This window comes from Sylvia atricapilla, chromosome 26, assembly GCF_009819655.1.
Source record: "Sylvia atricapilla isolate bSylAtr1 chromosome 26, bSylAtr1.pri, whole genome shotgun sequence".
Classification (NCBI taxonomy): Eukaryota; Metazoa; Chordata; class Aves; order Passeriformes; family Sylviidae; genus Sylvia; species Sylvia atricapilla.
In genome coordinates this window covers 272842-299801 of record NC_089165.1, presented here as the reverse complement: position 1 = coordinate 299801, position 26960 = coordinate 272842, and the positions used below count along the sequence as shown (strand labels likewise).

The following is a 26960-nucleotide window of genomic DNA, read 5'->3' as shown; positions in this document are numbered from 1 at the left end:
GGTTTCTTTTGCCCTGTGAGCTGTACTCTGTTACATTATTAGTGTTGTCAGCCGCAGCCAGTCTTTAAAACTGGCAAAAATATCCACAACACCTACTAAACAGTGATTAGGGCAATAGTCACATTCACAGAATCCCATAATTCCTTGCGTTGGGAGGAACCTTAAAGCCCCTCTTTCTCCAGCCCCTGCCATGGGCAGGGACACCTTGCATTAAACCATTAAACCTTCTGTTAAATCCAAGCCCCATCCAGCCTGGCCTCGAACACCTCAGGGATGGGGCAGCCACAGCTTCTTTGTGTCAGGGCCTCACACCCTCATAGCCAAGAATTTCTTCCCATTATCTCATCCAGCCCTGCCCTCTGGCAGTGGATGCCATTCCCTGTGTCCTGTCCCTCCATCCCTTGTCCCAGTCCCTCTCCTGGAGCCCCTTTAGGCCCTGCAAGGGGCTTGGAGCTCTCCCTGGAGCCTTCTCTTCTCCAGGTGAACACCCCCAGCCCTCCCAACCTGTCCCCAGAGCAGAGGGGCTCCAGCCCTTGGAGCATCTCCTCTAGACATGCTCCGACAGGTCCATGTCCTTCCTGATCTGAGGACCCCACAGGTAGATGTAGTGCTCCAAGTGAGGCATTTCAAGTGATAAATCCATTCCAAATAACCTCCAGAAGTCCAAATGAAAAGTGTATTTATTCTGTGTCTTTGTACCACCTGAATGGGGATAGAGAAAAGGCACAACTCTGTGGCCATTACAGAGCTGTTCAATGCTTGCATACTCTCAAAACAATTCCATTGAAATTCAAGCAGCTTTAATTAATAAGACATTAGTGAGTCACTCAATATTTCTGTGATATTTCTGTAGGAGGAAAAAAAGAGAGGGAAACTCTAGCAGAAGAAAGCCACATAAGCATCAGTTTTGCATATTTATAAAAATGAATAGTGCAGAATTTAATTTTATTAAAAAGAATCTTCTCAAATGTGTCTCATAAAGTTAGTGCAAGTATTATTCTTTTCTATACCTATGTTCTCTTATATCTTGATTAGTTTATCACTGTGAAATCAAGATTTCAAATTGAATTAAATCAACCAATCTTTTTAATTAAACCAACTTTTTTCCCTTTCAAGAATGAAAAATGTCTCTTCCCAGTGCAGATAAAGAAAATTAAACAAGGAAATCTGCACTTATAATGTCTTTTGGGGGTGGTGCTGCAGATTATGTGGCATATGTCTTGATGTGTCAGGATGGGATTCTCATAATAAAAAGCTCTTCATTTCTAAACAGTTTTCATAAGCTAGTTTCTGTCCCCATTCCATTTCTCTAGTTGTTGCACCACAGGGAAAGAACGAGGAGACACAAGCATTTAACCTCACGTTCATTTTTTTCCCTCAGTAAAAGGATCTTCCTGGGCCACAAAATGAAGTGAACAGTCTTCGAAATCCTTTCATGTAAAGTTCTCCTAACGGTTTTTTGCATCTAGAAATTTTCTTGATCAAGGAAATAATTCCATATCCCATGCACAGCATTTTCCAGCATACCAACATGAGATGTAGCAAACCAGCTAAATACTGTTAAAATATGACATCCTTCTGGTGCACCACAATGTTTTCCTGATTGTTCTATTAAATTTTGAGTATTATGTTGCTTTAGTGCAGTGTTCATTTCATCTGCACACTGTGACTAAACGTGCAGCAAACATAAGAGACAAGAGTGGTCCCAACTGCCCCTGTTGAGTTGCCAGAGATCATATCCACAGTGACTTGTCTTCTCACTTAACTTTGATGTGTTTGCTCCCAGCCCCTTCAGCAGGAGTGCAGAAACTGCTGTTCCTAATTTCTTACTTATTTGACCACTTATAGATTTTGTTGGCTTCTTCCTTTATTTCAGTCCTATTGCAGTCCTCCTCCCCTTACTACTTTTGGGCTTTGATTATGTAGTTTTGCGTCTCCATTCACACAAAGATACAGGCAAATCCTCTGTATCTGATGAACTATTAGAAGGGTGTCAATCCCTCACTCAGCTCTTTCACAGTCTGACTGTGAGCCAGTGAATACCACAAGCAGTTCCTGTTCCTTTCAGACAAACATTCAGGTTCAGAGATTGCAGCATTTTTCTAGTTATTAGCTTGGTGCTAATAAGACCAAAGTTCTGGATTTGATCCTCATATGGGCCATTCAATTAAGAGATGGACTCTTAAGATGATCCTTCTGGATCCCTTCTAACTCAGACCCGTCTGTGATTCTGTAACCAGCCAAGTCTTCATTACTGATGCTCAGCAGGAAACCTAAAACAGGTTTCAGTCGCTGTTGCTCAGTCTGGAGATATCCATGGCACAGCAGATGTTAGGAATTAAAGGATAAACTCTAAACAAAATCAACTTCAGAGATATGATAATTTTAGAATCAACTCTATGATAATTTTAGAATCCTATGCTCTTTCATTGCTTTGCCATCAAACACGTGAACTGCTGAAGCTTGCTGTTAATGTTGAAGCTACTTAGGGACAGAAGAGATTGTTGAATGAGAGATGACTGTGTCAAGCAGCAGACCAAAATTCAGACTAAAGCAAAACTAATTCTCAGGTTTTAATGTACTTTTTGTCCTTTCAAGATGGCAAAAGGGTCGCTTGTGGGCTTAAATATCTTCAGCACAAGGAACTCTGTCCAACTTTGGCCTCTGCTGCGGCTGTGTTGGGTAATGCCTGCCTGTTCCTGTGTGGCAGTTAGGCTGTTCTAACACAGGGATTGTGAGGATGATAAATACAGTATGAACTGGAAGGGCCATGGATGTCTGACTGAGCAAATTAATAGGGTTTTTTTGGGAATACTGCTCCATTTACAGTTTCTGTGTGCATGGGCCAGTGCTGGCTAACAGACCATCCTCGTGGCTTCCGTGTGAGGGCTGCCAAGTTCTGGTGATGGGGGAAATTCAGTGTTGTGGGTATGAACCACCACACTTCAGGGAGCTGTTTTTCTCTATGTCCTGCGGCTGGAGGGGTAGCGACCTGCAGGAATGCCTCATGACTGGGGAGAGCAGGAGCTGGGGCATCACTGCTTCAGTTCCCAACGCAGGCAGCTGGGGAGTGGCCGAGGGGGGGCTGGAGTTGAAAAGTTCTTAATTCCAAAGTTCAGTGAAATCGACAAACCAGCTCTTCAGGCTGAACAGTTCCTGTCTCTCGGCCTGTGCCTTTAAGCTCCGCCGAGAGCTCCGGCAGTGCCTCACCGCCCCCGGCGGCGCCCCGCGGGCCCGGGCGGCTGAGCTGCCGGGGAAGGCGCCCGGCGGCGACGGGAAAAGCAAAGCAGGTGAGTAGTCCCTGCTCCTTCTTAGGAGCCCTTTTTACTTTCTTCAAGGTGCCGGGCTTTCTTGGCTCAGATGGAAAGAGAAAGCCTTGCACCTTTCCCTGCAGCTGCACCCAGCCCCGGACGCTCCCTCGCGCCCCAGCGCCCAGCGCGATCCCTCCTGCCGGCCGGGGGCTCAGGCAGCCCTCCTCCTCCTGCTCTTTATTCACCTCCTCCTCTTTCTTCACCACCTCCTTCTGTTCTTCCTCTTTGCTTCTCCATCAGGGTCGGACAGGTTTGCTGCCTGCACCCGCAGATTTTCAGACGAACTGCAGTTTGAAACTGCTTCTCCAGGCTGGATTTTCCCCCTTGCTTGGGGAAATTCCTCGTGCTTTGCTGGCTCTGAGGAAATAGGCTGTTTCTGAATTTATTGCCTGTGGGGAATACAGCTCAACTCACCTTTTATTGAAAGTAATAGATGGAAAAAACTTCTGTACTTCCTTTTGGTCACTGATGGCTAAGTAGTTTTCCTTACGTAATGCTGGATTGCTTTTTAGTGTTTTTCAATTCCATGTAACTCTAAAATGATTCAGGGGAGTTTGGGAGCACTTTGCACGAACAGGTGGGTGGTGCTGGAGGGGATTTGTTCTGGACCAAAGGAACCCACTGGCTACAGAAATGGGCTCTCCTTGGAACGTCTGTGGAAGTTTGACCCTTCTGCCAGTTGTGTCCCGCACTTGTATTTCTGTAGCACATTTCATCTTTTGCCTGTTAAACCAGTGTGTGTTCAGCAGCAACATGTGTGACATAATGGATGAGCCTTGGTCAAAAGTGACCTCTAGACCCTCTTCTCTGAAGTACTGGTTAAGAGAAACATCTTAGTTTCTTAAACACTTTGGAAACCAAATGCAGAGAATGGTCTATATTATTTGAAAGCTATAACAAGTTAGGAAATGTTCTAGAAAGAAAACTCGAGGTACTTAATGGAAAACAAAAAGTCTTAAACCAAAAAGTAACTGACGGTAATGCAAACCCAAATGCTGAAAAAACCAATATTATCAATGTAGGAAATACAAGAGTGAAGCAGCCGTGGCGGTGAGCAGCTTTGACCTAGGCAAAACAACATCTATGGGCTTAAAATGGCACCATCATTTGAGCTTAAATAAATGTTTTTGTAGCTGGACAGTTCTTTATTCCCATAGTTGAAGGGAAGGGCTTAAGAGTCACACTGCTTCACACCTGCTTGTCCTCAAGCCCTGAGGCTGCTTTGCAAAGATCTCCGGCACAGAAACTTATCCTGCTTAAGGGAGGTCCCTGTAAGGAGATGTCACACAAAGCAACAGCACCCAGTGCAGGACTTGAGCAGGCCGTGTGTCCCTGCCTCCTGGGGCCTCTGCTCGGGGAGAGTCTCCTCAGGCAGGAGGGCTGGCCAAAGTTTTGGCATGGTCACACAGCTTCAGTGCTGGAGTTTAGCATGTGGCACTACCCAGTATCGATACACAGAGAGTTTCACTCTGCGGCCTCTCATTGACTCTGGTGCTGTGAGTTCACTGCTTGACTGACATCTTTCATCACTGTCTGGTTTCTCTGTGTGAATTTTTCCTTCGAGGGAGCATGCATTTCAGGGTAGCTTTGGGGTTTTGTATCTGTGGACACTAATGCCTACCTGAAAATCTGTAACAGCTGAAGCTAGGTAAAAATGTAATTTACACATTGCTTCTAATGTATGTAAGCTGGTAAGAAAGAATAAAATGTGATTATTTGCAAAATTAAGACCTCTGCTTTAGCCCCTATTCCTCCAAGAACCTCTAGTCCCAGTATGTCCATCAGCTTCACTGAGACCAAGATTTCTCCTACCAACTCTGCACTGGGCCAGGCAGTGTTCAAGGGAGGCGAGTGAATGTCAGTGAAGGAAATGCCATGAATTAACCATGTGAGTTTTTCTCGGCCATTCATGAGCTGAAAAGTATCAAATTATACAGTGCTTCTATTGTGGAAAGTAACCAGACAAACATGGATTTCCTGGCTTACTGGATATTCCCTATGTGTATTCAGTATTTACTATCTGTACTGAGTTTTCAAGCCAGCGCAGTTGGGGGGGTCAAGGCTGCCTTTATTTTATTGTGTAATCCATGGCTAAAAGTTTAAGAAGTAATTGCAGGTACAAATCTGCCCAGTACTTTGTTACCAGAGAACGAGCTTAGGGCTGAGTGTCTCCAAAGTGGAAGTGATGTTAGAGCCTTTGTTACCTCTGATAATGCGAGCACTGGGGAGCTCAGCTTGTCTGTCATGCCCCAGCTGAGACTGCTGAGCTGGCAGGCAGGGCAAGGATCTTCTTACTTGTAAATTGAGAGACATTTGTAGACCAAGAGGGACAATAAACAAGGCCGACACAGTGTCATTTGGCTTGCTGGGAGCAGGACTACAGCTGAACCAGATGCCTCTCCACGATGAGTGTGGCAGCTGAGCAGGGACTTGGGATCCTCATTGATCTGAGTGGCAGAGGCATTCAGATTTGCTCACTTGAAGGCTGTGCATGGTCTAGGAGCTTGCAGTGTCAGGGCTTTTCACTCACCTTAATAACAAGAGGTGTCCAGCTCAATCTGCACTCTCCTAGGTGACAAGAGTTTCTTTCTGCTTGAAAGTAGGGTTTAGCCTTTTAAGTGCAGCAAAACTGCTTCTAAACGTTAACATACAGAGAGATGGAGACATGGACATGCTCTATACATCCATTATAGAAGCTGGAGATGGGTTTAAAGCAAAAGGATTAGAGAAATACAGTGTTGGCTGGTCCAGGAAACCAGTGATGTGGTAGGCAAAGCTCACATCACACAAAACAAAAGACCATGTAGCCAAACTTGTGTCTGCTGGTCATAGGCAGGTTTGCCTTTGATGTTGAGAGCTCTGTTTCTCTATCTCTTCGATAAGCTGCTGCTGTCTCTACATAGGCTTTTTTTTCATTATGTAAGATCCTCTCATCAGAAGGTTTAAGGGGAAATATATGGGCTCACCAGGAAGCAACAGTGTTGGGATAAATTCCAACACTCCCTTCTCTGGAGTGCTCTTCAGAAGGAGTGAGCCATAAGGAGGAACTGGCACATAGTTCTTGGCCTCTCCAGACTGACATGTCCTTGCACTGCATCACAACCTAATAGATACCACTGGTTATAAATCCACTCCCCAATTCTACCCTTCTCAGTAGCTGCTGCCACAAGTTCTGAGCTTCATTTCAATACAACTAAATTTCCAACTGTAAGGAAAAATCACTAGGCTTGACTCCATTTTAACAGAGATATTTGAGGTTAGCTATTTCCACCACCTTGCTCTGCTAGCAGATCTGTTTGCTAGCAGATCTCTTATCTCCTGTGATCATGCTTCTCATTTCACTTACAGCAAGTAAGTGTCCTCTCTGTCCTGTTCAAGCTCATGGTTTGGTGACAGATCTATCACCAAAGGTTTGTACTTTTGGTGGCTGTGATTTTGGATAATGAACCTACCAAGTGAGATATATTGGAGTCTGCTTTCTGATTTTGGGCTACCTCCCTCTAGAAATATCCTGCTTCTGCTGTGTTCCCCCTCTGAAGTGCCACAAGTCTTGGTGATAAAATCAATAGTCCTTCACTTGCCTTTGGCCACGGGCTCATTACTTGCTGATGCTGCAGGCAGATCTGCTGCTGAGTTTGTGGTCTGCCTTGAGCAAGCGGCATGTTTTTCATACCTGTGCCATCATTTTGCAAAGGCTCTATCTGGGTGAGGATATACATGTCACAATGAGACAGTTTTACAACCTCTGTGTCTGAAGGCTCAGTAGACATTCTACTGCTGTGCTAAGAGCCACACTACCCTATTATGGGATGAAGTAAATATTCTATTAACACTCAGTTATTGAAATGGTTGCAGCATAATGGCTGCCCTTTATCATCACAGTGTGGGGGAGAAACCAAGCATGCTAGAATACAGAAATGCAGCACAAAGACCCCAGAGCAGCCCAGACTCACCATCAGGAGAGCTGCATGAGGGTGCAGGAATGGTTTTCTTGCACTGCACCATGGGAGAGATCAGGGTTTCCTTGCATTTGTTATCTGTAAATGAAGTTGACTTTTGAAAACATGGGTACCAGTGTTTCTTCCCTGTCTTTCTTTCCTCTGGCCAACAGTTCAGAGCAGGGTACATCAGCTTATGTCCCCTTGGTAGAGGGCTGCTAGTAGGGGCTGGCGGACTGGGAATGGGAGAAGCTGGACAAGAGCAGGAGTAAGCCTGGGGCAGTGCAGTGCAAGAGAGGAGTGTAAACACTCCTGTTCTGAGGGGAGAGAAACTGGAGAAGGCTAGGAAGGCAGAAGAAAAGGCCTCAGGAAGTGAAAACATGAAGGGGTACTCATGGTGACATGAAGGAAGAGAGAGTACCAAGGAGTGGAAGAAAGGGTATGTGAAGATGAACAAAGAAAACCAGCCCTTTTGCTGGCCAGCCACCAGCACAGTACTGGGCGGTCACCAATATGCTTCAGATTCAGCAGCTGTGGCATTTAGCAAGAAGATAGTTTTTACCTGAAGCAGGAACTAGCACAATTTGTGCCAATCCTGCAGGTGACTATATCATGGGATCACCTAAGCTGGAGAGACACCTGCCTTGGTGAGGCTGGGTCTGTGGCAGGTGCACAGACAGACAACCAGGGTGCCTCTCTCAGGGCCCTGCCTTGTCCCTCTGTTGGTCCTGCAGGTGATATACCCCCAAAATGCTGCACGTGAGTTTTCTCACATACAAATGTGCGTGCATACACACACATGAGATCACACACACAAATGAGATCAAACACACATACACACACTAGATCACACACACATGCTACTTGTCCTCTTTGACAAGAAGAGTGAGTGTTAGTGACAGTTTGTCTAACTGGGTAAAGGAATATTTTTACTATAAAACTTTATATTTTACAATTTCCCTACTTGAACCAGCTGAGAAATAAAATCCACCCTCCAAGGAAATCCTATGGAATGACTCAAAGCTGCCCTAGAGCAAAATTCAGATTTCTGTGGAGAAAACAAACCCTGAGCTGCCAAGCAGCAGCAGAGCAGGGGTGGTGGTGACCTCCCAGCACCATGGCAGATCCTCAGGACAACCAGAGATGGTAATAGTCTGCAGGATAGCTCTTACTGACTGTGCTACACATCAGACCTGCCTCCTCTGCTAAAATGCAACAGTGAAAAGACACCCCACTGCTGTGGGGACTCTCTTAGGTCAGAGTTCCCCACACCCTGCTCTCACAGCACTTACAATTATAAGCTGACAAAAAAAAATTAATGTGCTTTTACTCTCAATATTCCTATTGGAAACTCATGATTGTTAATACTCTCCTAATTTCTGTCCCACCAACAAAATTTACCTTTCACTCATCTGATTTTTATGCCACAATATTTTTGACTGTGTGTAGATTCTTGCCACTGATCTCCACTATGCATTTATAGATGATCCTTATTCTCTTTCAGCAAAAAAATTGCAATTTTGCAATTTTGGTCTTGCAAAATGGGCTTTCCATTTACATGTCCATTTACATTTTAATTCTTTATTAACTCACACCACTGACACCAAAAGAAAACATACTTTCCTTATGCTAAAAAGGAGAGCAAAGACAAGTTTTAATTGGTTTGGGAAGTAGAAAGGGTTTTTTTCTCTCTAAATAGGGTTTTTTTCCCAGTTAAAATGCCTCTGCAATCACTAATACAAACTTCTTTCTAGGGTTCCAAGTACCTTTTGTTGTAGTATGACTTTTACATACAACTAAGATTGTATCCCAAAAAAACCCAATAAGGCAGAGCCAATTTTGTCTGCAATAGTTTTTGGTTGGGTATTTTTTCTTCAGATGTGTCTTACCTTTGAGGTCCACTGAAGTCCACTGTTGCCCTGGTCAGCACACCTGAACTAGATTTCTGAGTGCCCACATTCAGCACACTGAAAGAGGAACAGTGACTCCAAAACCTACCGAAAGAGGGAAGAAGAGATTCCTCATCTGTATGTATTCAGGCCACAAGGACCACTGGAAAACAGGTTCCTACTTGTCTCCCCTTAGCCAGAGCTGAATTGTCAAACAGAGACATTGTTAGCGGAACCCAGAGGCCACAGTGCTGACCTGTGCCTAGCTCAGTTACAGCTGAAAAAGAATATTTGAATGTCTGCTAGAAAAAAAGAGGCATCTTGGACAGACTCTCTCTTCCTCTCCCCTTTCTCTCTGTCTGATGCCTTCACAAAGAAGTGACCTTCTAAAATCTCTTATCTAGAAGCTTCGGTTTAAAGAGCTGCTGACGCCTGTTGGAAAACACTGAAAAGCTCTTCTGAAACAGGGAGTTGCTTCTCCCTGTGTCCCTTTCCTCCTCTCTTCCTTTCATTGCTGGATGCATTTACATTAGAAAAGGCTGCTCCTCTGCAGCTTCTCTGAAGTCATAGTCTGATTTATAGCAGTAGGGAATCGGTGCTGTGGCAGCCCAAACTTTCACAACACCGTCTGAGCAGATAGGAAGTGACCAGGGTAGATGTCCCTCGGCAGGACAGACTTTGGAACCGAGGAAGGAAGAGCTGTCTGGGTTTTATACTCTTGACACTGTCAATATCAAGCAGAGTAAGTTTGAGAGGTGACTGTGCCTTGCCAAGGCTTTTCTGGTGTCTCCTGTAAATCTGAGTTTCCCAACAGTTAGAGGTTGAGTCCTCAAAAAACTCACTCTGAAGCTGAGGAGCTCTGGACCTTTGGACTTCTGTGGATTTCCGCTCTGACCCCACAAATTCTGAGACAACTTCAGCCTGCTAGTTTGAACAGGACTGTGTGTCTTCTTCCTTCCTATGAGGGAGAAATGTTAATACAGTAATTTAATACATTTTAGGAACACAGGAAATCAGTGTCGCTTGTCTCATCAGGCTTGTTGCAGATACTAACTTGTCTGAATGATGTAATTACTGAATATAATAACAGGCTGGTTTTCATCCTAGTGATACCCAATTGTGGATAATGTGCAAATAAAGGCCAAATATAGTCTGGCTCATACTAGCAAGACTGCAGAGAGAAAAACGAAAAACAAAAAACAAAACAAAACAAAAACAAACAAAACCCCCCACAACAACAACAACAAAATCCCCAAGACAGATACTCTTTCTATTGCTGGCATTTTTGAATTCACACTTGGAGCACCATATCCCATCTGGGCATCTTCAGTGCCTGAAAAGCACTGACACATTGAAAACAGTCTAGCAAAGGCCAGGAAAAGGTGGGGGCAGGAAAAGTGACATGAAGGGGCTCTGCTTCTGGTGCAGGACCACTTGAGGTAAAATAACAGAAGCACCAGTGCCAATGCTAGCCACAGGGAAGGAGAATCTGCTCATCAGGGTAGCACCAAAGCTGTAATCAAAGGGCATATTAATTGCTCTCCATTACTAGGCATTGGAAGCTCTCAGCTAAATGCTGTAGTGGGCTTTGCCACCCACTGTGATTTTATAATTCCTCCAGAATTCCTGCAAAAAATGTGGAATAGTATTGGGCTATATGAAACATCACCCTGGAATCTGCCTCATAAACAACTACAAGGTGAGGTTTATTACTTAGACAATTTTAATCCATATAACATGCACCTTGGGGATGTAAGTAGCCTAATGCCAAGACTTCCATAGCCAGGTCAGAATGGTCCAGCAGGAGCAGATATTGATTTCTGAAGTATTCAGTGCCAATTAGCTCTGGTCCATTCATGAGTCAGAGTCCCAGGCAGGTCTCTCTCCACAACTGTCTATTCAGACTGCAGTTTCATGTCCATGTAAGGATGTGACTGCGGTATAGTCATGTTTGCAGACCTGTAAGATTACTCTGAGATAAATGTTGAACTTTACAGCTCAACTGTTCTACCTGTTACTGCAGCTCCATGACTCCTGAGCAGCACCAAAGCATCCCCTAGTGACACTAGCTGGGTTTAGGATCTTTATAAGGAATGATGTCTAAGGCAGAAGGAGCAAGCCAAGATGTCAAGCCCCTTGCTAAGAGCTGAGGTACCTGTTCACCCTGGCACTGTGGGCAGTAGGACCTTGAAACCCTGCTGCTAAGCAGGCCTGGGGTACTGCCTGCAGAAAAGCAGGTACAGGGTGCTGCCAGGCAGGTTCTGTGCTGCTGGGACACTGGCTCAATATTTATCCAAAACCTGCACAGAACATGGACATGAAAGCATCAGGCTGGTTCATGCTCCCACTGGCCATGGCCATTGTGAGCACAAACACAATGGGCACCACCAGTCAGTAGGGCCTCCTAGGAAGACAGAGAAGGGGAACCAGGCAGGGAGGAGCCACTATGGTTGATGAGTTCAGGTCCTACAACTTGAATCTCTTACCTGCAGCCTAAGGCACATTCAGAGGACACATCTGCCCTTTTACTTGTTGTGGCAATGCAATGTTTGAAGCTTCTGGGGTAACCTTAGCTGGCATGACAGATTTCATCCCAGTCTTATCATTTTCCTTCTCTTCTTTTTAATCGCAGTGCCCATCTGCAGAGCTGCTCAGAAATCATGGACCAGATAAAGCCAGGGCAAGGCACCCAGAGAAGGAGACTGGGGCCTGCTGGCTGGAAGGTAACCGCTGCTGCTGCTGTGGTGGGCAGCACAACAGCCCTCTGCCTGGGGATCTTGCTGGGTGAGTGTGCAGCCAGGTACATTCTTTCAGTTTATCAGCTCCAAAAGAGAAGTGGTCTACACTGATTATAGCAAAAATTCTCCTACTGAGGACAAAATGTAGACATCTTTCTGCATGATGCACAAAAACTACAAGGGCTGTAGTCAGCTCATGTTCTCAATATGTGACTTTGGAGCATTTTATCTTCAGTGTCTCATGATACTATTCCTTTCCTGCTTGACAAATCTGATGTCCTTCTACGACAAGATGACCTGCCTAGTGGATGAAGGAAAGGGTCTGAATCTGGTCTACCTCAGCTTCAGTAAAGCCTTTGACTCCATTCCCCATTAACATTTTCTGGGAGAAGCTGGCTGCTTATGGCTTGTATGAGTGTGCTCTTCAATGGGTAAAAGCTAGTTGGATGACCAGGCCCAGAGACTGGTGGTGAATGGAGTCACATCCAGCTGGAGACTGGTGACCAGTGGTGCTCCTCAGGGCCTCTTTGGGGGCAGCTCTGTTTAATATCTTTATCAATGGCCTTGATGAGGAGATCATAGGCACCCTCATTCAGTTCACAGACAACCCAAGCTGGGTGGGATGTTGATCTGTTGTAGCAATAGTCTGGCCAGCAGGACCAGGGCAGTGACTGTCCCCCTGTGCTGGACACTGGTAAGGTTCCACCTCAAAGACAGAGTTCCATTTTAGGCCCCTCATGACAAGAAAGACATTGAGGGGCTGGAGCATGTCCAGAGAAGGGAACAGAGCGAGGCTGAAGCACCAGAAGCACTGAGGGAGCTGGGGGGCTCAACCTGGAGAAAAGGAGGCTCACAGAGGATCTTCTGGCTCTCTACAACTCCCTGAGGAGGGGGCAGCCAGGTGGGAATCAGGCTCTGCTCCCAGAGCACACAGACAGGAAAGAGGAAAAGGCTTCAAGGTGGTCAGGGGAGTTTAAGATTGGATATTGGGAAAATTTCTTCACTGAAAGAGCTCTCTAGCCCTGACACAGATTGCTCAGAGCAGTGGTAGAATCCCAATGCCATCAGCAATTTAAGAAACATGTAGCTGCAGCATTAACCCCACATGGGTTAGTGATGGCCTTGACAGTGCTAGTGGAATGATTGGACTCAATGATTTCAGAGGTCTTTTCCAACCTAAACAATTCCATGACTCTATGATTCTATCCTGTAATCTCTCTCTGTGACTTTGAAATTTCTTGTCACTTTGCTGCCTCTGCCATTTCCTATTATAACCACTTGCAGCCATGAGCACTGCCTGTTTTATTGTCCCACTCCAGAGCATTACCACCATCTCCTTCCCTCCTCCATCTCCCTCCTGTTGCTTCTGCTGCCTCACAGCCAGATGCCACCTCAGGCCAGCACACTGGTAAGGAGCCCAGCATGACATGACTGACAGATCCCACCTGCACAGTCACAGTTTCTGAGCTGGCTTCAGTACCCAGCAGAACTTTTCCAAGGCTGTTCCTGCAAGGATAGGGCCAATCTCAGGCTGCCAGGCTGAACCCATCTGTTCATGAATTTCTGTCTCAGGCTTGACAAAAATCCACTATTTTCAAGTTCAAACAAGTTCAGTTCAAAATGCTATTACTGCACATGTGTAGGGTATCCCAGTCCAGTTATGGGGCACCCTTGGGGTAACTGGGATGGTCAGGGATGGTCAAATTGTTAAAAATAGGGTGTTTGAAGGACATGATGATATCCATGTTGCAAAGCCGTGAGGAAAGCTGCATCTGACAGACACCTTCCCTTTCTGGCAGCCTGCCATTCCGTGGGAGAGGCCAGCTTTGAGCACACAGTGGAGCTGCAAGGAATCCCATTCAACAGCAGCTTACAGATGGAGAACTCGGACTACTACAGGGTGCTGACACCTGCTCTTGAGAGGCTGGTGAGTTGATCTGTCAGGGCCCTGAGAGACATTCATGGAATGGGAAATGTGTGTTCAGACCTATTCCTTGCAAACGAGATAAGGCATAAAAAAAGGATGTAGTACCTCACACCCTAAAAGCCAGGGTGGGAAAAAGGTTGCATATGAGCTGCACATGGATGCTTCTGCTTAAAGAGACGAAACCATGCATCAACAGCTCCACATTCCAGCAAAATCCCAGGCATCATCTATTCCCACTTCCTTGGGGTACAGTAAGGGTGTGACCATCACTCTTTGCTTTGCAGTTTCTGTCCAGTCTCCAGGACTCCCAGCTGAACTGGAGTTGCACTGGTTGCACCATCCTGGGCTACAGGTGAGTGTAGTCAGGTATCTCTGCAGACCTTGCAGCTCACATTTCAGTGCATTCTGACAAGCCTCACCAAGAAGCTGAACTCACACCTGTGCTCTTGTTCAAAGCTAGTACAAAGGAAAACTGGTTTTTGGTCAAGGCTGGATTTTCATCTAGGATTGCAACAATGTTCTGGATTCTTTCATTTGGAAATGCAGTCAGAAAGGCAGAGGAAAACAATTTTGTTCAACCACAGCTTTGGGCCAAAGGAAAAAAAAATTCAAATGACCACTTCAATCCAGAGCACATCTCCAGAAAAACCTTAAATTATTAAGAATCAAATATTAAGAATAAGATTTGTTCCTTTGAGTTCCTTGTAGACAGCTAGTACAGGAACCTGTCCCTTGTACTGATCATGAAGCCAAGGTCCCCGCTCATTCTCTGTTTCCCAGCAGGAATGGGAACTCCAGTGTGATCGTCCATTTCCGCCTCCTCTTCACCCCCCAGGATTCCCAGCCCCTGAGCTCTACCTTGGAGGAGGAAGCTCTCAGGCATGGGCTGGCAGCTGCCCTCCACAAGCAGGGTTTCTCCCTGGCTGCCTATGGAACCATCTCCTCAGCTTCTCTCACAGGTATGGCCCTCCTGCCACTGCTGGGCAGGCAGAGCAGGGTGCCCTGTTCTGGGGCTGCTGGCACCCAAGGTCACATAGCTAAGCCACCATTAGTCTCAGCCAAACTGCTGCAGGGCTTAGCTCTGGATGTCCAGTCAAGGCTTTGTTCCCATCAGCAATGTTAGAAATGGGGGTGCTGCCAGACACCCAGCAAATGAATAAAATTATCTGCCTGGCTCCCACCTGCTCCAGCTTCACCAGACAGCAGCAGAAACCAGGCAGTATCTTGGCTGCTGCTTAACAGACATTTTCAGGGTTCTCAAATACCCCTCCAACACTAATGCTGACCTGCTGCTCTGTGCTGCATGAGCAGCTTGAGGGGCCCACAGCAACGACAGAACCTAAAGCATAAATTGCAATTGCTTTGGCTTTTCTTGCAGCTATTCTTCCTGGAATCAGTCTGAGGGACAAGGAATGAAGCTCCAGGAGGTTAACGGCTGGCTTGTCTGTACCTACCTGTGCACAGCAGCCCTTAGGCAGACCTCAGAGTTGTAGCAATAACTACAGCTCAGGTTGCTGTTTCTCATACTTGAGTTACTCTCTGAAACCACCTGCCAATAAATTCTCCTTTCCTTCTGTGATTGTGGAGCTGTGTGTGACTGTAGGACTCCAGGTCCAGCCAATTTAAAAAAACATGAGCCTGGGAAACAAGAAGGTATGGGCTCCTCTGCAGCCCCCTCTGCACCCTCTGCCACAATGGGCAGGGTCCCTTTGGGAGTCTTGTGCTGCCAAAATAGAAGGTGCTGAGAGTCTTCTTGGCTTTAGGCAAACAGCTTTGCATAGCTTCTGCTCCTGAGAGGCAGCTCACTGCCACAGCTTTTGGGAATTTCTCTCCACATGTGGAGTCACCCCAAAGCCTGCAGAGCAGTAGGGAGCTGTTCCTCCCCTTCCCTTTGGCAGAGCAGAAGTCCACAGCAGGGACCTGGGCCCTGCCTCACACTGGCCACAGGTGGGCAAAGAGATCACCAGGCAGGAGATGAAGGTGCAGCCCCAGCCCACTGACACAGCCCCAGGACCTGAGGCTGGGCTGCCCTGCCCTTGCTGATCCTGATTCCTTCCTCTTTTTCCCAGGTCCCAACAAGGTTTCTTCCCATGGACAGGGACTGAAATCAGGTAAGAGCCAGACAGCCAGCACCTGCACTCTGCAGCCTCTTCCTCCTCTTCCTCACCAGCAGCCTGGATACAGATACAAAAGGTGCTTGGGCCCTTCTTGTTCATAGCTTGGTGGCCCAGGGGCCTGCAAACTCAAAACTGCTCTCATCCCAGCACCATCATCCAGGGACTCTGGGGTAGCCAGGGAGCAGATGAACAAGGATACAGTGGTGGTTGCCCCTGGGGAAGCCAGGGGAGAGTTGCTGTGTGGACTGCAGAAGACATGAGTGACTCAGGCTTCACTGTCTCCAGGAAGCTGCCCTTGAGACACAGGCAGTATTTGAAAAGAAAGCCCTGAATGTGACAGCCAAACAGGCTGTGCTGATGCCTCTGATGGAAGAGGCTGTGCTGATGCCTCTGATGGAAGAGGCTGTGCTGAATCTCCCACAGCAGGTCTCCTGTACATAGAGGCCAGCCACAACCCACTGCTGGCAGACCTTGAGAGGTGGGACACCATTGGCTCTCAGGTACTGAAGAGAGCCAAAGATATGACATGACTTTTCAAGCCAATTGTAAATGGCTGCATCAGGATGAGGGAAACTGTGTCTTGGAAACACCTTAGTCCCATTAACTGTGATGGGTTGTGACAAAGTCCACCTTCCTGATGGACTGGCACAATGGACAAGAGCCACATACCTTTGAGCTGCTGGAAGCTGATCATGAGGCAGTAGCTGAGCTCGTCAAACTGGTCAGGATGCTGTTCTACAGTTTCTTGCTCTGGAAGAGTTTCAGGGAGGGTGCTGTAATGGCCCAGTGCTTTGTATTGTTCTTCCCAAGCCTGCGGGTTAAAGGCTGCCCTGTGACATCCCAAGTACCACCCTGCTGCTTGAGCCTATGCCAGCAGCACACACAAAGATGAAGCAGCTTTTCCCACTTGCCCCCAAGAGTGTGTTGCTGGGGTGCAGTGGCAGGATCCTGATGCACTGGCCTGATGCCTCCCTTTCAGACTGTGGGAGTCGCCCTGCCATGCAGACTGCCAGCAGGATAGTCGGAGGCTCAGAGGCATCCAGAGGGGAGTTCCCTTGGCAAGTCAGCCTTCGAGAGAACAACGAACACTTCTGCGGTGCTGCAATCCTCACAGAGAAGTGGCTGGTGTCTGCCGCACACTGCTTTACTGAGTAAGTTTGTGTCACACCACCTTCCACCCTCCATCCGTGTTCCAAAAACTGCCGTATCTGCTCAAGCTCCCACTGTACCACTCTGCCCCATCACAGGGAGAATTAGGAGTTTCCATCACTCCTGGAGTACATGGCAGGATGGGCAGGAGACTGCTTGGGTTTGCAGGACAATGTTGTGACTGCAGGCTCACATAGCCCCCACTGTCTCTCCTCTAGGTTCCAGGACCCAGCCATGTGGGCAGCTTACACAGGGACCACCTCTCTTAGAGGGTCTGATGGCAGTGCAGTGAAAATGGACATTTCACAGATCATCCCACACCCCTCTTACAATGCTGACACAGCTGACTATGATGTGGCCGTGCTGGAGCTGAAGAGACCTGTGACTTTCACTAAGTACATCCAGCCCGTATGCCTGCCGGATGCTGGCCATCACTTCCCCACCAGCAAGAAGTGCCTTATCTCTGGCTGGGGCTACCTCAAAGAGGATTTCTGTAAGCAAAGCATGGCAGGCAGCAGAGGAGACATGGTGGGGTGTGAGCAGGGCAGAAGGCATTGGGGAAGGGAACTTGGACCTTGCCCTGGCCAGCTGTGATGGGCTGTACCCTGAGTTGTTGATCCTGTGCAGGGCTCCCTGCACTGAGCTCACAATTGTGTCTTTCTCATTCAGTGGTGAAACCCGAGTTCCTACAGAAAGCAACAGTGGAGCTCCTAGACCAGAACCTATGTTCCAGTCTCTACAGCCATGTCCTCACAGACAGGATGATGTGTGCTGGCTACCTGGAGGGGAAAGTTGACTCCTGCCAGGTAAGCTTTGCCCAGAGAAGACAGCACACCTGCCTGCATAAGGCTTTTTCCTCCCAGTATGCACCAAGTGACACTTCAAGAAGCAGAACTGACACTATGGTCACTGTTTCCCTTTGAGGTTTGAGACCCTGCCTTGGACCCAAGCACAGATCAGTGACTACAGAAGAACACAAATGAGGATAAATTCTCTACTGTTTAGAGCAGGGCACTGTTGCTTAGGGGCTTTTTCAGCTAATTAACTACTTCTCTCTTCTTCCTGAGCTGTCATCAGGGCTGGGCCTACCAATATTCCACACATGTCTTCAGATCAAAATCCAGATAGGCAAAGGGCAGCAGTGGAAACTAAAACATACACAACAGTTTTTGGTGAACAACAGAGTGGTTTTTTTAGTTAGCCTTTATCCATCCTGGGACTGCAAATGGTCAGCTGGAGACAGGCCTGCCTTTCATAGTATGGAGACAGGAGAACTGATATGGGAGGAGGATTGTGGTTTCCATGTCTGTCTCTGTGGTTTGGCAGGACCGTTCACACCAACAGAAACCAGCTAAACAAATCTGCACTTTTCTGGTCGAAGTGCTTCGTATTTCTGCACCAAATACAGCACAAACACCAGAGAAGGGGCCAAGAATTGAAGATTCAAGTTTGGGTGATGAATGTGACCCATCTGTTTTTTTGTTACTGATCTAGAGCAATCTCATCCTCAGAAGGCATTACCAGCTTCACAGACACCACATGTCCATCAGTGATAGTCACAGGGCCCCACAATAACCAAGAACTGACCAGGGAACCATAGACCAAATCAAGAAAACCTGATGCAAACATTAACATGGTCTCCCTGGGTTCTGTATCAGGCAATGAACACCCATCATCCCGCTGTGTATGGATGGGCTTCTAGGATTAACCATTATGAGGTTTAACAAATTATGAAAGCCGAAGAAATGCTTAGAAATGCTAAATCCTAGATTTTACGTCTTTGTTCTTTGCCAAGCGTCCTTTGTTCTTCTGTCAAATAAAGGGCACAAGACTTCTGTGTATCAACAGGACAGTGTGCCCACACAGAGGAACACCCAAAGGCCAGCATAGAGATGCTCCACTCATCACTAGGTTGGAAGCGAGTTAGGACACACATTGACAGAGAGACCCCAGCTTGTAGAGGGATGCTGAGGGTGGCCAGGGCAAGCTCAGTGCATACCCAGGGAGAGCTCACCATCTGGCTTTTCTTGCAGGGTGACTCTGGTGGGCCCCTGGTTTGCCAAGAACCATCTGGCAGGTTTTTCCTGGCAGGAATTGTGAGTTGGGGTATTGGATGTGCTGAAGCCAGACGGCCTGGGGTTTACACACGCGTTACGAAACTCAGAGACTGGATCTTGGATGCTATTTCTGCCTTCCCTACCTCCGTAGTCCGTACTGTTCCTCCAGTACATTTCAGGACTAACAGTAACATGGTCAGTGCTGAAGAGGTCAACACCACCACCAGAGCAACCCCTACCACCTCACCAGCCCCAGCTGCCAGCAGGCCAGTGACTGCAGCAAGACCACAAGGTATAAGCACCCGCAGCAGGTGCACCTTTGCAGGCAGAGTGGCAGGTACAGGTCCAAACAGAACCTGGCTCAGTCCAGAGCAGCCTGGCAAAGTCACTCAGTACCTTTGCAGTTCCATGTGCTCCTTTGCTTCTGTGTAATCTTGCTGTGTAACTGGTCTGCTCTGGCAGGCCCAGAATGGGTCATTAAGGCACAGCAGCATCTGACTTGTTGATCACCTATTTCTGCTTGCCACCTAAGGAGCTCCCAGCAGTTCAAAACTGATGGCTGCCCCTTCACAGCAGCCACGCATCTCTCCCTGAAGGGAAGGAGGGCAGGTGTCCGCAGGACGACCTGTCCACTTCAAGGAGCCCTCCCAGCAGCTTTGCAAGGAGATGCAGATGAAGGGTATTTTTCTAAATCTAGAGTAAACTTTTTATCTGGAATGGCAAGGCTAAGAGGCACAGAGCTATTGATTACTCTGCCTTCAAGAAAGGCCCAGGAGTGACGACTTGCCAAGAACAAGATGTAGAACAGTAGTGTGTGTGAAAGTCCAGCTGTATATGGCCACCATCAGGCAGTGCCGCTATCAGCTGGCAGGGCATGGGTAGATGTCTCACACCTCAGCACTAACCTGTCCCTGCTAAGGCTTATTGGTTAGAGAGAGCAAAGTTTCTCCTTGCTTGTCTTCTGCTAGGAATACTAACAAATCATGCTTTGACTTTTGTTCAGAGTGTGGAGGACGGCCTGGGTTCTCTAAACCCAGCAAGATTGTGGGAGGAACAGATGCTTCCAGAGGAGAGATCCCTTGGCAAGTCAGCCTGAAAGAAGACTCAAGACACTTCTGTGGAGCCACCATCATTAGGGACCGCTGGCTACTGTCGGCAGCCCACTGCTTTAATGAGTAAGAGCCCATCCCTTCCCCTGCTCCAGCTCACCTGCCCACCAGCACAGAGCTGCACAGCCAAACTCAATGTGGCACTGGAGTCAAGAAATGGAAATCAAGAACACATGTTGGACATTATTTTTTTGCTATAACTAGATATTCATAGTAAAAAGGAGTTTGTGGGGAGGTTGGAATGAGGCAGAGAAAGGTTAAAGCAGCCTGAGCAGGAAGCAAGGACAACACATCTAAGAAAAGTGGAAGAAGGTGCCACAAAACAATTTCTTTAATAAACTTAACCTTAAAAAATTGCCTGTAATATATGAAACAGAGACGCATGGTCAGCTGGTAAAGGGAAAATGGTCAATTCAATCCTGCATAGTTCTATTAAACTTCAAGAACCCAAGCCCATATTTATAAGTAGCCTAGGTAAAGAAAGGAGTAGCAAGATGATAATGCTTGTCAAGAATAAATTCCTGAAGGTAGAAAAGATGGGTCACTAACTCTGAAGGGTTTTAAGACAACCGCATGCATTAAACAGCTGGGCAATAAAGGAGCAAGTGAAATGCAAGGTAAGCAAGTGTGAAATGTGAGCACACATCAAAACCAGCAGTGCCATCTGTCTGTGAATGAGGATGTGTCTCCAGCAGCTGTTGCAATTCAAAACAAGAGGTCAGAAACATGTGAATATTGCCCTGAGAGCAGCAGTCCTGTGGCAGGGACCATTAACGAGCATAGGAATGCAGTAAAAACAAGGGAAATGAGCGGGATGTTGCTGGTAATGCACAGCACACCGACTGCTCCAACATCACAGGGAGGGCAGGAGTAACACTGCGTGAATGTGTACACAAGGCTCAGGGATGAGCTGGGTGTGGAATACATAGCAAGTACAACAAAATAGATCAGACTAGACCTGGGGGGAAAAAAACAACTAATGGGAAGGCACTGTTTGATAGGACTGTACAATAGTGAAGGGTACAAAGCGTTTAGGGAATGCCTTTTGACGGTCTTTTTAAGATACCAAATTATCACCAAGAGCAGGTGGAAAACAATCAAAAGGAAGCAATTTTTTAAATAAATGCCTTAAAGTGAATATTAAAAATTCACCTGGGGTTAAAAAAAAAAGAATAAAACTCAGCTATAGAAAAATCCAACTAAAACCAAAAAATCCAGCAAGACCTACTGAATACAGAGACACCACCTGTGTGCCAGAACACTCCTGAAATCACAAATTTCTGAAGTTGAAGAGAGGATTATTATTACATTTATTTGCTCCTCCAGGTAATATCCAACAGGTGCCACTGCTGGAAACAGTTATTTGGGCCTAACTCAGCTGGGCTGCCCTGCTGCATGCTGATCATGTAAAGTTGTCTGCAGTTTCAATGTCAGAATTCATGCCAGGCGTAAGCATGTGAGTATGCACATTTAGGTTTATGTATTTGCAGGACAATGACAGAAGAAATCGAAGCCTATATGGGAACAACATCACTAAATGGAGCAGATGAGAATGCAATTAAAGTCAATGTAACAAGAGTGATCCTACATCCCCTCTTCAACCCCATGATTCTGGACTTTGATGTGGCTGTACTTGAACTGGCAAGACCACTTGTCTTCAACAAATACATACAGCCCGTGTGCCTCCCTCTTGCCGTGCAAAAGTTTCCTGTTGGCAACAAATGCCTCATTTCTGGATGGGGTGACCTCCAGGAAGGGAACGGTAAGCATTTATGCATTACCTGCTGATTTGCCTTGAAACAGTGATACCCTGAGCAGCAAAGCTTGTGCCACTGTGACCCACAGTCCTGGGAATGTATAGGACAGGGGTCAGTAACAGGGACAGTCAGAAACTGACAAAAACACAAGAATAAGCAAGAATTAAAGTACCCAGAGCACTACCTTAAGTTACCTATGAGTCATCAGCAAAGAAGAAAATGGAGAGAGCAGTTTGGTGGGAACCAGGAGAAACCTGCTGGACTGCCTTCAATAGCTCTACCATGCTAAGCAAGTGTCAGGCACTTGCCTCAGAGCCTGCTGGAGTTCTGGCAGGATGGTATGTCAGCCACAGCAGCCACTCTCAGTCACAGAGATGTTCCAAGCAATGAGTATAAGCAAAGATCCTGGTATAGGGAGAAGGCCTGACAGTGGTACATGTGCTACCAAAGAAGTTCAGCTGACAAGAAGCCCACAAACTCTCAGGAGCATGGAACAAAAACTGTGTGCAGAGTCCTTAGCACAGACACGAAACTGCACCCTGGGGTGAGCCACAAGGTTCAGGGCTGCAGAAAAAACAGGTTATATTGAACTTAATTCCCATGTGGATTAGAGCCTGTTTCCCCAAAAGATGTGTTGAATCAGTCTAAAAGCCATTAGTTCCTTCCCTCTGCTGCACTCACTAATTCTGTGATTTTCATGCAGACACCAAGCCTGAGATCCTGCAGAAAGCATCTGTGGGCATCATAGAACAGAACACGTGCAACTTTCTCTACAACTTCTCCCTCACTGACCAAATGATCTGTGCTGGCTTCATGGAAGGGATGGTAGACTCATGCCAGGTAAAAGTGTGGGATTTCTCTACTCTGTAGATTGTTCTAGAAAGCTGGGCTAACTCTGCCTTCAGCAGATCCTTGTGAAATATTTACTGAGCTTCTCTAATCCAGCTGTGTAATTCATATGTACTTGAGCACAAAAACTCCACCCACTACTTTGGAGATTTAGAAAAGTAAAGCTCCACCAAGTTGAGAATTACTTAAATCAACATCCCACCACTTTGTCTGGCCAGACAAATCCTGGATGAAGCAGGTGTCCTCCTGTGGTAGTGAGTCAGTAGCAGTTGGTGGCAGCTATATGGAAAGGTGCTGACAGAAGCCAGGTTGAGCCACTAACCCTAGCTTCAACTTCTGCACACACATGCCCTGCATACACACTGCATTACAGCAGAAAGACCTGCAAGGCTGGAGAAAAAAGAGTTGGACATGGTTAAGTCCTTCTGGTGTGTTTGAGGGGTAGACCTGATTGGACTAAGCAGCTGTTGCCTTGCTTCTTCCACAGGGAGATTCCGGTGGGCCCTTGGCCTGTGAGGTGACCCCAGGAGTGTTTTACCTTGCTGGCATTGTGAGCTGGGGATTTGGTTGTGCCCAGGCTATGAGACCTGGTGTGTACTCCAGAATTACCAAACTCATAGACTGGATCCTGGACACCATCTCACAGTTGCCCAGTGGTGGCACAAGCATCCCTTCCAGTTCAGTCATCCCTAGAACTTCTACCACAGCCATTTTTATCCAGCCCAGCACAACGCCTGCAAGTCCAGCCAGCAGAACCACCTTGGGGACAAAGATGAGCACAAATATGAGTGAAACGTCCACAGCTCTAAGAATGACCAAGACTGCCAAGCCTACCCAAACCCCAGGTAAAACTGATAACTGATTCATTGACATGTTGGCAGGAGGCCTCCAGCATAGAGGGTACTGAGCAGGCCATGGGTTTTTGCCTTCCAGTGGTGCCTTGTACCAGCCTCACTTTCAAGTGTTCCAGCAAGGTGTGCATCGGAAAAGAAAATCCTGAATGTGATGGTGTTGTGGACTGCAGCAATGGCTTCGATGAGCGCAACTGTGGTGAGTTCTCCTCTGTAGCCTGGGGTTGCTGCCAGCTGCACTCTACATGACCTGGACTCCACAGTGGCACCCACCATATTCACACTGGCTGTCTTGGGCCCAGACACTGGGGACCTAGGCCAGCCCACTGTGGTACAGATCCTACTTGCTCTGCCAGAGCCTAAAACAAGATAAAGCTGGATGAGCCGGCTCCAAATTTACTGTGAGAGAGTGCAGCCTCTTCTACTCTGCTAGATATTAGGTTTCCCAGCACATGGGCCTTTTGGCCAGTCAGTCTGGTAGTACAAGGTGGCAAGACAGCTCTGCACAACACGGCAGCCCAGAAAGTGTCTTGTCATCCCTGGGACTGCACTTTGGGCTGCACATTCCTTGTTGTGTGATAGCTCAGACAGTCCATCCAAATATCCGCTTCTTGCATACCACATCCCTGGAACGTATTTACTTATTTACTTGATCTGTGATAACAAGTCTGCAAAATATACCTGTCTGTCAAGCCTTGCCACAGCTGGGTGAACAGAATTCATCACATCCTACTGCCCTGTACACGCTCCCCCAGAAGGTTTTCCCACAGCACAGGTTATGGAAGGCAGGCAGTCATTTATTTATGGTTACTTAAAACCAGAGTGCTTCTTCCTCTGTTCCAGACTGTGGCTTAACAACTGCTCTGGCCTTCAGCAAGATCGTGGGTGGCAGCAGTGCAGCTCGAGGAGAATGGCCTTGGCAAGTCAGTCTCTGGCTTCAGCGGAAGGAGCATAAGTGTGGGGCTGTCCTTATTGCTGACCAGTGGCTGCTCTCTGCAGCTCACTGCTTTGACATGTAAGTCTGAGATGAACTAGTTAAGTCAGCTGGCTCTTGCCTCAGTTCCATCAGCCGACTTGCCCTTCCCCTCCCTTGCGGTCCAGCACCCTGGCTGGGATGCTGTGCCCCACAGGAAGCACACACCCCTATCAGAGAAATGCCCCTACAGGTAAGTGTGAAGAGGAATGGGTGGAGCAAAGCCTGAGTACACCCACCGTTCTGGAGACAGGGGTCCTGACCTCCCAAGGTGTGGCCAGCCTCACAAGTGGAGGGATGGCCCTCCTTGTGAAGCTATGCTCCTAACAGCCAGGTTTACTGTCTTTCTGCAGTTACAGTGACCCCAAAATGTGGGTGGCATTTCTAGGAACACCCTTCCTGAGTGGCATCGATGGCAAAATGGAGAAAATATTCCGTATCTACAAACACCCTTTTTACAACGTCTACAGCCTAGACTATGATGTGGCACTACTGGAACTGAGCACACCTGTCACATTCAGCAGGACCATCAGACCTATATGTCTCCCAGACAATTCTCACATCTTCCATGAAGGGGCCAGATGCTTCATCACAGGCTGGGGCTCCACAAAGGAAGGAGGTACTCCCAAATCCATGATGGCCAAGCTCAGTGCCACCTACACTGCAACCCCAAACATCTACAGTTCCCAAACCACTACCCCAAGCAATCCCATCCTAGGCCATACACTGCAGAGGATACCACGCTGGGCAAGCCCTGGTGTGATCACCTCCTCCACCACTACCATGCACACTACTCCTCCATTTTATCACACCTCTGCCCTCTTGGAACCTTCCCAAACTTTCTACATGCCAGCCACTGTGTTCTCCACCCCCACAGCAGCTCCTCCAGCTGTGCACCTGCAGTACAAGGACCACCCCAATACCATTTGTGTCTGGTCAGCCAAGCTGCCTGACAAACTACACATGCAAGGGACCTTCCTGTGTTTGCTCTGCTGAACCAGGCGTGACTCACTTTCCCAGAGCAGGTCTCTCCCTCTGGCAAGCAAGTAAGGCTGCAGAGACCCCACTGCTTCACATGCTGCTGTTTCTCATGTGCTCTTCAACCTGCTAACAGCAATACTTATCTCCTCAGGTCTAATGTCAAAGCATTTGCAAAAAGCAGCAGTGAACATGATTGGAGACCAGGCCTGCAAAAAGTTCTACCCTGTCCAGATCAGCAGCAGGATGCTGTGTGCTGGTTTCCCACAGGGCACCGTCGACAGCTGTTCAGTGAGTGCAAGAGCAGCAAATGCTGTGGCTGGGACAGAGCATGCTCGTGCCAAGTCCCTAGACTATATTCTCTTACGAGGGCCCTGCCCTGCCTCCCCTAGCTCAGCTGTCTGTCCATCCATCAACTGGCTGCTGCTTTTATCCATGTCCGTCCTGCATACACATGCTACTTTGCCCCACTAACCTGTGACAGGTCAGGGAAATACACAGAGAAGTAATGCTAAGCAAGAGACCACATGGAGCCTATTCCATGACCCTACTGTAATTCCAAACACACTCTTCTATGTTCCAGAACTCTAGCCCCTCAAACTGTTCATGCAGGTACATCACTGAGCTGTCCTCCAGCTTGTAATGGGACTCCTGGGGAAGTGGGGAACAGGACAGCAAATGCCCATGCTCCAGAGAGAAAGAACATTTCACAGCTGAGGAAGCTGCATTGCCTGTGGCTTGACACTGGATCCTTTTCCTCTCTCTGCAGGGTGATGCAGGTGGGCCTCTGGCATGTAAAGAACCTTCAGGGAAGTGGTTTCTAGCAGGAATCACAAGCTGGGGCTATGGCTGTGCCAGGCCATACTTCCCTGGTGTCTACACCAAAGTCACAGCTGTCCAGGGCTGGATTGTGCAGAACCTCAAGCTCTGAAACTGCATTTCATCACTCAGGGAAGGCAATGAACAAGAGGAATAACTGCCAGAGGATACACTAACCCCACAGCTACTATACATTTTCCTGATGTTGCAAAGGGGTGAAGATGGCCTTGCAGGTATTAAGCAAATGCCAGTATTGTGTGACCTGCTGGTTGTTACACCGAGGCATTTAATAACTGCTTTGCATAGAAAGGTACAAATCCTAGACCTTTTCTACAAATAAATTAAGCCTGTCCCATCTTAAGACCTGGCCAAATATACTGTGCATTAAAACACGACCTTTCTAGTTGGATTGGTGTTGGAAACATCTGCCAAAGATTAATGGAGTTTGGCTGACCTCTGCCTATGAGCTGTCATCCCAAAGCCAAGCCAACACACCTT

At 47.3% G+C, this 26960-nt stretch overlaps 1 protein-coding gene across 1 annotated transcript; it reads left to right on the top strand.

Moving 5' to 3' along the window:
* The first annotated feature begins 553 nt into the window (after positions 1–553).
* On the top strand, positions 554–26836 carry TMPRSS9 (transmembrane serine protease 9). Its single transcript, XM_066336393.1, is given in 20 exon segments — positions 554–616; positions 3182–3290; positions 13676–13803; positions 14088–14155; positions 14584–14762; positions 15873–15914; positions 16206–16300; positions 16899–17071; positions 17288–17562; positions 17739–17875; positions 19103–19418; positions 20130–20301; positions 21726–21997; positions 22696–22832; positions 23329–23686; positions 23775–23891; positions 24536–24707; positions 25019–25284; positions 25798–25934; positions 26413–26836. Coding segments are annotated over 20 exon segments (3378 nt in total). The 3' UTR covers positions 26575–26836.
* Positions 26837–26960: the final 124 nt, after the last annotated feature.